Consider the following 12,885-nt stretch of genomic DNA (forward strand, 5'->3'; position numbering starts at 1 on the left):
GGGGGGGGGTTCATGGAAAGACGGTACATGGGAATCCCTATACTGTATGTAAATGGCTTTCTCAAAACAAACACAAAAATACTTTTAAACTATTATTTTTTATAAAAAAGAAAGAAGAGTGTGGCAAATAGAATTATCTAGTGCAGTTTTACAGTTTTAGTCTATCATAGCATTTGTTTTATTTTTGTTTGATCATAATTACTGATCAAGTTAGACCCACTCATTCATCTTTACATATCAAACCCTATAACATATATTTAACAAAAAAAGCCAAAAACTGAAAACATGTTATCCAAATGAGTGGCATGTTATGCTACTGTACTGCAATTTATATGGAAAGAGAACAAAAAGATACCATATTATCCAGGCCTACCCTCTTCTCCCTGTGATCTTTATCTGCCTTCTTCTTGTAGTCACTCCCTGCCACTGTCATTCTTTCTGAATCTGCATCTCCTTCTGTAGTCTTCTCCTACTCTGACCCTCCTGGTCTCTCAAGTTTACTGCATTCTTCTTCATTTCCCTCCTTCTCTTCATCCTTTGCACTTCTACGATTCATTGTCAGTTCACACTGACATTCCTTTTGCGTTCCCGAGCAGCGCCACTCAAAAGAAGAATCGAAAAGAAAAATACACAAAGAGCAAAACAACAATAACACATACAGTACAACAATGAAGACATATAAACAGTCATGGCAAAGAAGCATGTTTCATAATATCCTCAGATCGAGATTGAATGGCAGCAAACTGATTTTGGTTTAGCAACAGGATAGACTGATGTGTAAAAGAGTTCTTAAGCCTGTTGAATCTAACCAAAGTGACTCTAAATCGCCTGTTAGAAGGCAAAAGTTGGTATTCACAATTTAAAACATGCATGTAGTTAGAAGAGATGGTGATAGCAAGTCTGAGCATGCTCTTCTTGTGGATCGTTTGAAAGGAGTGTGAAACAGGTTGACCGATGATCTTAGAGCAAATCTTTGAGGATTGTATAGTTTAGTTTCAAGTTTAGCAGAGCACAGCATCATCAGAATATTTCAAAAGTAACTGGTTGGGCACACTGGTGGTACAGTCTGCAGTATACAATGTACAATAGTACTGGTGAGCTAATACAGCCCTGAGATGCACCAAGTGATAGGAGGAAAAGTACAAGACACTCTAAAGATAAATAAACAAATAAATATAAGTAAAGAGAATAAATAGTAAAATGTATTTACAGTACTGATTCAATACTGTAAATACATTTTATTGTCATCGCAGTTTTAAAGCTTTGCCACCCACTCCCTGCGCCTTTGAAAAACCCTGAACACTGTAGCACCACAGGCACTTTCTCGGACCTTACAGAATCCCGATTTTGCACATAACTGTCTCGTTACGCTGAATCTCATCCCCGCAGACCCACCCGATGGCTCCCCCTCCTGTTCTGTTGAGGCAGCTCTGAATTATACCACTTTGAGACTCCTCTGCTCTTGGCCCGGCGGATTACCCTCCCCCTCTCTCCACTGGACCGGACTCGGGAACCAAGTGGGCCAAGACGAGACCAACACTGCCGTCTTGCTGCCATCTGAAGGCCTCAACTCCAACAGCTTGTTTACTTGCCTGGGCTCCCACCTGGCTCTCAAACAATCAACACAGTGCAGCACACGCACATGTAAGAAACAAAGAAAGGGGAAAGAGTGTTTTTTGCTCATTGTTCACGTCTCACTTAAGCCTTTTTCCCTCCGCTAGATATTCCCCCTGCAGAGCCGGAGTGTTTTGCCTATGTGACTAATAATAAACAGTATCTGATGCTGTCCTGCTCCTGGGATGGAGGGGCCCCAAAGGCCTTGGTGTGGTGGGAGGGCCCAGATGGCCAGGCCAAAGGTGGAGAAGAAAACTCCAACATCTTGATCCTTCGCTACGGCACCGCCCGCAGCGGAAAACCCTACACCTGCCATGCTAAGCATCCACTTCTGGTCCAAACCAAAACCTGCAGGCTGACACTGGGTCAGTGCACATTGTCAGACACACCTGACAAGAAAATTGCAAATGTGATTTGTTAATTAACTCATTTATTCATTGTCCCCTGTAGAGGCTCTGTATTGCTGACCACGCAGAGTTGTGTCTGTATACGAGGGGAGTGACGTTCAGCTCACCTGCAACCTGAGATCCAACTACCTTCCTGCCAGTGAAATCACATGGTTTAACAATCAGGGTGTGGGCGTCCTAGACACCTCAAGTACGCACTGCTGCACAACATCTGCATGGGCCAATCTGACTGGAAGAACAGATGAGACTAAGACAGCGGCGAGTACAGATGCACCACTTCCAACGCAGTGGGAGGAACTGAAATCAATGTCACTGATGATCAAGAGTAAGTTCTTAAATATTTGTGTCTTACTGCTAGAGCGTTTTTTTTATGTTTGAGATTTGGGAACACAATTTCTTACTTGCTGAGAGTCAGATAAGAGATTGATACCACATTTGTATGGGGAAAATGAAGCTGCATCCTTCAGTGAGCAGCCTACAGGGTTTCACATATACGGTTGTATTTGTGTCTTTAACAGGGTACCCCATGCCACCGAATGTGACCCTGGTCAGTGATGTACACAGCCGAAAGCGTAACGAGGTGGAGCTGGAGTGGCAGGTAGAGAACGAAGGAGGAGGAGGATGGACAGTTCATCCTGCAGCACATATGGGTGTCAGAGCGACCACGAAGGAGAGGTAGCAACAATGATTCAAAACAGAGACGGAGGAGAGGATCAAACCACCAGATGGTACCCTATTATCCTCGGACCCAGAAGTCAGGATCTATACAGTAGGGAGACTGATACCAACCGTTACCTACCAGTCCGCATCACACCTGTCAACCACCGCACCCTCGGCACCCTTCTTCGCCAAGACTCCAGTATAGTAAGTGAACAGAGTGAGGAAAGTGTGGTCAGATAGGGGACTATGGAAGAACTGAGCAAGGAGGGACTTGAGTTGGGTGTCTTAAATCTTATTCCACCAGGGGCATCTGCGCTGCATTCAGGCCGTGATTAATGTTGATATTCCACCAGCTGGGGGCTTAAGTGAAACAGCCAGCTCCTTACTATTCTCTATCTGGCACTGTGTGCATTTCTTGTAAATAAGTTTTGTTAATGTATAACAGGATTTGACCAAACCAGGGGATTGTTTAGGGCTTGAAGGTAGATGTCAGGGTAAGATAGGCTAGTGGTTTCATTCCCGTTACGCCAATGTATTATGTTAATGCACACCTACACTCAGTTTAACGGGTTGACTTATTAAAGGGAGGCAAGGTGACCTTTTGCTGAACAGAAGTAAACAAGTAAAGAAGAAAGATAGAGTAATGAAATGTTTTACTATGTCAGTAATGGCAAACAGCAATCTGCTAATTGTTTGCCACATAAGCCACAATAAAATACTGGTCATACCAGACCAAGTAAGGCTGCAGCAGCAAATCTATACTGTGTTTTAAACAACAATTAGGAAATAATGGTATTTCTCTTTCAAAAGTAAGTATTGTTGTAATAATTATATTGTCAACAAAAGTATGAAGAAACACTCAAACTTCTTGAACTCTGGCTTTCCAGTGAAGCTAAACATTACAAATAATTTGTTCCATTCACAGTCGAGAACAATGCTGACATGGGTTAAGAATCACTAAAAGAAGCAAAAACAATAATAAACAATATGAGGCACAATGTCAGAAACTGTTTTCTTAAAAGTGTACTATTTTGCAATGTGTACTGTGATGTGTTGCAGCGGAAACACGCTACAATGTGTACCCTGCTGTGATTGGAGCAGCTATAGGAGGGATGCCTTTGCAGCCTTCACAGCGCTGTTCGTGTTCATAATCCGCAACCGCAACAACATCCCTGTGAGTCCCAACCACAAACAAAAAACGTTGTCCCATTGTGCATTAATTTATATAATGCATTAATGTGTTTTTCTCACAGGGCTACATGAAATGCTGTTTGGTTTGTAAGTATCTGTAAAACTTTCTATAACGTATAATAGCAGCAATGAAAAATGTACAGTTTAATGATGTTGTCGGCCAATTCTGTGTACAGGCATGCCATTAAAACAGTTTTTTTTTCCATTGATGTGTCCAGGCAGCATAGCCAGTCAAGAGAAAACATCAACTTCCCAGAGGATGAATTGGAAGGCAGGTCAGAGGGAGGAATGGAGGAGATTGTGGATCACAGTCCAGGCAAGATGTGCCCACTAAAACACCTGTTCATGCAAGCTTAAGATGGTTTTGCTGTCCAAGTTACCCACACTGCTAGTCTCGCATTGCCAGACCAGCCATCTATCTATCTATCTATATATCTATTCTAGCTGAGATAGGAGGAAAAAAAGGTGTTTGCAATCATTAAACCAATCACAATGTCTTAGGTGGTGCGCAAGTTCCAGACGTGCGACAGTGGCTTTGCAAATGTTCTGGGGACAAACTTGTTTGGTGGATGCATCCCGCAAAAAAATAATAAAAAAAAAAAACACGAAAAAAAATAAAAATAAAGTTAATTGTCACAATACAGTATCGTGAGCTATTAATTATGGTTAAACATAATTTCTACTATCAATGTATTACCATTTGTACTTCGTCCATAGCAATCCCACAGCAGCCCGAAACGTCCCCGTTAGGTTTTGTTTGTTGGTTCATGATTCCACATTTAGTCTTCTATCTACGTAGTAAAGAATTGTAGGCCTACAGCCAACAAATCTTGCATACAGCAGTAAAGTCAGCGTTCTATCATAATCAGACGGTTAGACTGAGCCAGACAGCAGATTTCTCCTATTTTAAAACTTAAAAACATAAACACTGTTTCTGCTAGCGTCAGTTTGTAGTCTAGTTAGTCAGGAGTAGGAGTCAAGGAGTCAGCTTCTGGAATTTGATAAATTCCAGAAGCTGACTCCTAGTGAGAATTTGTGTTTTTTTTTTGTTTTTTTTAAAGGTGCAACACACTAAAAAAAAGTCCCTGGTAGCAGGTACCAGGGACTTTTTCCAAATGGAAAACCAAAATTTTTTGATTCTGGTTGATTAGTCTGAAGTTTGGCAATGAATTTTAGTATTACAATTTTAGATTTTTTTTTTTTTTAAATGTAAATGGACTGTTCTTATATAGGGCTTTTCTAGTCTTAACAAATACTCAAAGCACTTTTACATAGTACCGGAACCATTAACACACTTTCATACACTGTGGCAGAGACTGCCGTAAAAGGTGCAGTATCAGATAAACCTCACACACGTTTACACTCCGAAGGCGCAGCATGGGGGGGGCAACTCAGGGTTACAGTCTTTCCCATGGACAATTCGACAAGGGGAGGAGATTGAACCGCCAACCTTCCGATTCCGACTTTTTCGTGGAAAAACCATATCAGACTAAAAATTATTAGTCTAATTAGTTCATTAGTTTACTTTTGTATGCCATGAAATGTGTGGAAGGTAGCAGCTTAACTTTCATGACTATCTTACCATGACAAGTTATAATAAAATACACATAAGGCTTCAATTGGTTTGACCATCCGCAGCAACTATATTCTTGATGCTCATTACCTGTGCTGAACCTTGTCTCTGGTCTTTTTTCGGTCCAACCATGGTTTTACCCAGGCAGCGTCACCTTACCACCTCACACGAGTGCCACCCCCGCCACCAGCCAAGCCCCTCCCCCAGAGACGACAATGAACCTTTCAGCGCCAACATCACAGTCAAGGCACAGGCTCATAGTCATACATACAGGCTATATCAGACTACTCTGGTTGTAATTAACCTGGAATTAAGTTCTGCAACAGTTTGGACATTTACAGTATGTTGCATGCAACTAGATCTATCTCAACTACACTCATAAGCAAATATATTCTACACAAACTTTGATCTTTTGATTTTAAATAATGAGATAATGAGTGTGTATACGGTTTAGCCAACAGGGCGGGATTAACAAGAAATGGACTTGCATGGATACTGAACATTGGAGTCACCTCATATTAAACCTAAAATTATATTTTTGAGCAGGTGTTCATCTTCATTATTGCATCTTTATAGCATAACATTTAGCTCACAATGTTGTCTTTTAATAATTATCAAGAGTTTGGACTGTATCATTTCAACATAATCAGAACACAATCACACAACTTGCCGAATACTATGTGTACCTGACTTGACAATCATGACTTTTGAACACTAATCTGAATAACCACACTTTAACGGCTAACTTCAAGCAAGGAGACACAGTACACGAAGAGAACAGAAGGATATATTCAAATATCAATAGAACAGCTAAATATATACAGGTTCTCCCTCCATGGCCATAGCAGTTTGCAATTGTAGTAAAGGCTGCTATGTGATGGGGGGTAAAATCTTCTGAGTGCTGATGATGTCACCGGCTTCTGTTTTATTTTCACAAAGAGACGCTTAAACTCCAGACCGTCACCCTGGAAAAACAAAAAACATTAACATCTATCTTTACCGGCCAGTTTTTTATACGTTTATTTAGTTTACTTCAAATGGTTTGGACCAAAGGAAAAATCCATACATTGTTGTCTCTTAGTTTTGGTACATTTTGTCTTTAACACTAAAAAAATGTTATACATGAACCATGAGTCATATGACTGATGGGTAAATCATGATATAACAGTTTTGGAGACTGTCCTGCGCTCATTCAGCTACATGGACCCACAGTAGAAAAAAAAAGAACCTCATGTTCCTTGGCATTAGTTGCCATTCATATATCTCAAATTAGGGTGGATCTGAATATTATTCAAGGGTAGGTAGCTTTTTCGATATTCAATTTAGGGATTAGAATTTTAATATATTATAAATAAATTCTAATCCCTAATTCTCTGCCATGGCGACTACACACAAAAAGTAAAAAGTTATTGATTTCTACTTTTGGAGAAAGAAACGCAACATCATCCTGCGGTAGACAACATGAGTCCTGTTAAAGTTACTGTAACAGGAAACCCCACTGCCTCTATCTTTGCAACAAAACATTATGAAGGTAAAAAAGTAAACACAAGCACTGAGCTGCTGTAATAGGTGATGTGCCCTGCAACAATAAAGAGTCCCTGCAACTCTGGCTTCATCTCTTTTCTTTCTTGTCTCCACTGCCTTAATGTGCTAACTTCAGTGCAGTCGGAAATTTTGATTTTAGTGGCAATTAAACTTTGTCTCACATTTGAATGTGGTAATTGATCATCATGTTAGAAACATACATACACCATTTAACTGACCTTAGATAATTGAAGTTCAGCAGCACTCTCTGATTCATCTCTAGCAGGTGAACTTTGAAGATGGTTTGTTATTGCGTTTGTCCAGTGTGCTCACCATACCTAAAAGGCCGACAGAGGTTCATTAACTCAAACGTTTTATGATCTGAAGCAGTGGAGAAGGTTTGTTTTTGGTGTGTGGTGTGTGGTGTGTGTGGTGTGTGTGTGTGTGTGTGTGTGGGTGTGTGTGTGTGGGGCCTGGCTGCGTGATGTAGAAGTGTTTTATTACCCATCAGTAGTCGGAGTGTATTAACCTCTGTAAAGTTTTGAGTCCTGTACATTGAGCACAGCTGTACCTGTTTGGTGCAGGGAGTTTGAAGCCAAGTGACAGGCCGTCACAGGCGTCTTCAGGGCAGATAAGGAGTTGTCGGCATTCACAGTGGTAAAGAAACGCGTCATTCTTCGCACTAATCTCTGCCATGGCGACACACATAGAAAGTAAGAAGAAGTCAGCATTAAGGTAGGATTTCATAAATCATACATTTTCTGTATAGGAAAACAGAAGGAAAAAAGTAATCATGGCTGCTATTGTACAACAGACCATGAGCCTGTGTTGCTGGAAAATCACATATGTTGGGAGATATATGTTGTTTAAAGAAATTAAAAAATGGATGTAGCCCGAGGATGGTGAATTAATGATGCTCCCGGTGGCCAAGAGCTGACTACCCAGCAACATGTGCTCAGGCTTGGGGTGAGAGAAGCTGACTTGGCCATCGCTTTGGCCGATTAACAACATGGCTTCCAGCCACCTGCGGCAAAATCAGGCTGAGAGCTAGAAAAATGACCTGTCATCACTGTGCAGGGAGGAACATAGTTTTAGGATTAACTGCAAAAAAGAAACAGATTTTAGTTGAAGAAGAAAGACTAAAGTGTGACCTGTTGGCCGGGGTATGACCCCACATCTGTCGAAGAAGTTTGTTTCCTCTGAGCCCAGAGGTGGGTGCTTCACACCTGCAGACAGACAACATCAGTCCGGTAACATTAAAGGTAAAGTTAATTTAAATTGTCTATACTGATACTGAACCTTGCTGAGTAAACCAGCGGTCTTTCTGTTGTCTGCAATAGTGATTCGTGCATCTGGACTGGGCAGCAGCAATTTGGGCAACAAACCTGAAGAGAAAAGTTAAATGTGATAATGCCATTCTTTTTATTAAAAATACATTTAAAGTCTAATTTGGGACTTACTAATAGGGTGTGCAATTAAACTAAATTCAATATGATTATCGTCTCGGCTCAATGATCACAAAAACAGAATACTCAAGAAAAACAATTATGTTTTTTAAGTAAACTCTTATTTTCTCGTGTTCTGAATAAAAAATATAGTTTTTGTGAATGTACCGGTCAAACATCAGTTTGAAAGCTTTAAACAACCACTGTAGCTCTTGGTTTTTCCACACACAGTCCAATGCTTGCGTTAATGTGTAGAGCCTTGGTAGTTCTTTGAGCAAAGTTTCATGTTGGTTGAGCCTTCTTAGTGTGTTAAAAGTTGATTTTGATGCTATATACAAGGGTCCCTATCTTCCCATTAAAAAGCCATTGACCAAAAAACAATAATACAATAAATCTTAAAAGTGGCACTTCCGTCCTAATTATGCTTTTAACCAAAGTGACTTGAGTACATTCATAAAAGACCCTAGGTTGATTTTTGCGAGAGTTAGCTTTAAGGAAATTTCACAGTTGTGTGTTTTTTTTTACTGCCGATTTATTTAACTTTGTCCACTGTTTTTAAACTTAATAATTGCAAATCTTTCCAGAAGTCAAAGTAATCATGTTAAATTATCGTGATTTCAAATTGACAAATTACTCGTAATATATTTTTTTTTTTTACAGAATCGAGCAGCCCTACTCACTAAGAGCATTGGTTGTATTTTCTTCCAAGGAGACAGGTTGTCTTCTTTTGCAGCCAGTCTGAATACTCTTGCAGCTGTACTGGGCTGGTCCATGGCAACTCTGACAAAAAAAAGCAACACGAAAAGAGTGATAAAGCATTCCACACATCCACTGCAATACAGACAGTGCTGCTGCAACAACTGAAAACGCAAAGAGAAGAAATGCAAATCAGCATTTCTTACAGTGTTACTTTTCTTCAAAGCTCGATCCCAGATCCCAATCAATGGTCAGTGTTAACAATAAGTGTGTATTTTAAAGTAGTGCAGCCTTTGTTTAATGTATTTATTAATAATAATAATAAAATCATATATAAAATAATAATATCAATAAACATGTTTTCTCAGTTTTCTCTGTCAATAGTGAAATGGTTTGTAGATGACTCACAACCAGCCTGTCTCTTTTATTGTATGTTAACTATGTCTATACTGTAAATGAAAGAAAACCCCAAAATCTAATCACACGTTGTGATCGTACCTCAGCCCGCATGGCAGTGAGGATATCCCACAAGCCCAGATATCTGCCGGCTGAGCTTTGTACTCTGGTTGGCTGAGAAGCTCTGGAGCACGTAAGGGAGAGTCCCACAGAGTCGATTCAAAAGACGTTCTCGTCCTTAAACCGAAACATGGTGGCCAGGCCAAAATCTGAAAGCTTCAGGTTACGAAGGTAGAGGACAACAGAAGATGATGGTTATTTCAAATGCAAACCACAGTAATTGCTTCTACACCTTGATACCACATGTATTTCCTCACCTTTGTCATCCAGCAAAAAAGTCTCTGGCTTTATGTCTCTGTGGGTGAACCAGCACAGTGGAGGTATTCCGCAAAAGTGCATCTGAGAATTTAATAACATTAAACGCAGCCGCAGAAGTCACATCAACACACAGATTTGCTTCACTCACCACAGCCGCTATTAGCTGCTGGAAAAAATTATGCGCATCTTTCTCCGCCATCCCACATCAGGCTCTGATATATAGAACGTTTTAATAACCTGAATAATGACCACCATCCAAATACACAGCGGCATATGAAATAAACCTAATTTCTAAAAAGCTAGCACGCTATTATATCAGGTTGATATTATTTCATATTGGCTATAGTCATCCACGCCCATACTGCATGTATTTTTCCATTGAGCTATGTAAATCTATTTTAATTTAAGGGCAAAACACAGAGGGAAAAATATGAGCTAGGTTTCTATCAAACAGTCAAGGTACTTGAAATTACATTATAAAATATATTTGTGTGAGATTGAAGAATAAGCTGTTGGCTGGGATTGAATTAGAAAGTGTTGTTCTATCACAATTCCTTCCTAAAGTTTTTTGTTTTGTTTGTTTTATTGTCCCTGTGGGGAAATTAGGTCGCAAGAAACACAAGGCATTTTGACAAGACAAAGAAAAGAAAACAGGACAAAAAAAGACTAACATGAGACATCACTACTCATAACATAGACCAAGGCACTCATGCATGGGGGGGTGAGTAGGGTTCCAGACCAGCTGGGGAAAAAATGCACGTCTTTTGTTCTAACAGCCACATAAGATAGAGAGGATGTGGAAAACGAGACTAGCTTGCACCCTCCTCCCTCTCCTCACCTGTCCCCTCCCTCCATTCTGTGGTAACTTCCCAACCGAACCTCAAATCCTTCTTGTCTGTTATTGGCTGGATTGTAATCTTGTGCATGTTGTGTGCTGCTGCGCTTCCTGTATGTGTGTACAGCATAGTGTGCGCATGCTGTGCACGAGCCTCGGCACTTTGATTCACGGGTGCAAGATAGGGCCCTCAGACTGTTGTGATCATTACTGGTCACAACCTCCATGAAAGTAGCTTATGTTTTCACTGCAGTCGTCCATTACCTATTCGGGCGAACAGCTCTCTCCAGTGCATACTCCAGGAAGAGGTACATTGTTTACACTTCCTTCCGATGGCCAAAAAAACGAACGATGTTGGCGTGGGTGAGCATCTACCCAGTAGCAAATCTCATTTAGAGTACATTTAAACATTTCTGGGTTAAATAACAGTTTAAAGGTTAAAGCTAACATTGAAAACATTGTGCATATAACAGTAAAAACTTGTTATTGGGGTACATTGTGTATGGTTAAAATGCATTGTGGGATTGTTGGCAAGGCCACAATAAAAACTTCAGTCATATCTGGGCTAAATAAATTCTATGTAATGGAAAACTTAATTAAAAGGCAATTTCTCAACCACGTCCCTTACTAGCACAGCACAACCCTTGTGTTTCAAACACTGTGAAGTGCAATAAACCTAAGTGGAATGTTTTATTTGCGCGTTTCCAGTCTTACCAAAATACTCAAACCGCTTTTCACATTTCACAGGAACCATTCACACACTGTGGCAAGGCTACCATACAGGTGCCACCTGCTCATCAGATAAACACTCACACACATTACACTCCAATGGCCGGCAACCTAGTGTTAATACATCTTTTATTTTCACACTTTAAGTTATACTAACTGTCCTAAAGGTGAATGACCCTACCTTATGGACGCAGACTTCCTTCTTTACATTCTCAGCGCACTCTTTAGCCTGAGAGGTATCGATCACCTTCACTGCTACGGCCTCCTCTGTCGTCTGTTCACCAGCAGTTCACTCTGAACCATAAGAAAAGATGGATGGGAGTCTGATGAGGGTTTTTAAGATGTAACAGTTACCAGATGTTTGCTGCTTCAGACTTCAAGATTTTATTGTATTAAAGACAGTGTGTTAACTGGTAAAGCAAGTCCGTTTTTCTAGAAAATCACCAGTGGAAGGTGTTATGTGAGGAAAGCAGATAATAGTGTCAGCAGCAGCAGTTCCCTTTTAACTGGTACAGTAAAAAGATAAGTTTGGGTAGATTTGTTGCATCACATGAGCAGGGTCACACTGACAAACTAAAAAAGTACTGTACTGTTATAGATGGAATAATATTGGTAACCAAATTTTGTGTAAAAAGTCTGTACAATATGTGGAAGAAGTGACATTGATTTTTTTAGTAAAGATATTCTTACTCTCCATAGGCTCCTCTCCCAGAGTAACAAGGTCCCAGTCTTGCACAAAAGGCCAGCATGCTGAAGACAGAAGCACCCAGTCCGTCAGGCTGTCATAGAAAAAAAACAGTATGTCCAGGCTATACTTAAGCAAATTTTATTTTACTCAGAAAGACACCCTACGCAGTGTCTTCCCACCGAATATTTACCATTTTATCTTTACAAATTGTTAACTGTACGTTGAATTCATTTGCTCCCTGATGCTAAGCTGAATCAAGCGGAATAATTAAAGAACAGAGATGTCAACTCGCAGTTAAAGAACTATTTACCTGCACAGCCTCCTTAGCCAGCAGGTCTCCTCAGTACTCACAAAGATCGAAAATTGCTCATGGTGTCCTTAGGCAGAAAAAGACAGTGAATAGCACAATTGGCGCGTTGTTGTTTTATGTGACAACTTCCCCATGATCGTCGTTTCCGGTCCGATCTTCCTTCTTCTACGTGTTTCTTTATTGTCCATGGTTTACCCTCGTACATGCCTCCTCTTTGACTCCCGACGCCGAACATTTCTAAAAAACATTTCGCATTATTGATAGATTTTTTTTGTAACTTTTACCGTATCTCATTAAACTAATCATAATGTAAATCATATAGGCTACTTCGTGCAAAGTTATGATGCGCAAAAAGGTAGGCTAATAAACAACGTATATAGGCCTACTCATAATAAGGCTAATAAATATTAAAATGCCGAACCTTCATTTGCACAATTCA

General features: G+C 40.2%; 1 protein-coding gene and 1 pseudogene across 1 annotated transcript in view; one reads left to right on the forward strand and one right to left on the reverse strand.

Moving 5' to 3' along the window:
* The window catches only part of LOC116700896 (V-set and immunoglobulin domain-containing protein 10-like 2), a 9,614-nt gene extending 6,914 nt beyond the window's left edge, over positions 1 to 2,700 (forward strand). Inside the window, exons 3-6 of the mRNA XM_032534342.1 lie at positions 1,390 to 1,644; positions 1,722 to 2,023; positions 2,109 to 2,211; positions 2,540 to 2,700. Coding sequence (XP_032390233.1) covers positions 1,390 to 1,644; positions 1,722 to 2,023; positions 2,109 to 2,211; positions 2,540 to 2,700 — 821 coding nt within the window. The remainder of the gene's footprint in view (positions 1 to 1,389; positions 1,645 to 1,721; positions 2,024 to 2,108; positions 2,212 to 2,539) is intronic.
* Positions 2,701 to 6,315: 3,615 nt separating this feature from the next.
* LOC116700897 (serine/threonine-protein kinase Chk1-like) lies at positions 6,316 to 11,737 on the reverse strand (annotated as a pseudogene).
* Positions 11,738 to 12,885: the final 1,148 nt, after the last annotated feature.

This window comes from Etheostoma spectabile, chromosome 13 (assembly GCF_008692095.1).
Source record: "Etheostoma spectabile isolate EspeVRDwgs_2016 chromosome 13, UIUC_Espe_1.0, whole genome shotgun sequence".
Taxonomy (NCBI): Eukaryota; Metazoa; Chordata; class Actinopteri; order Perciformes; family Percidae; genus Etheostoma; species Etheostoma spectabile.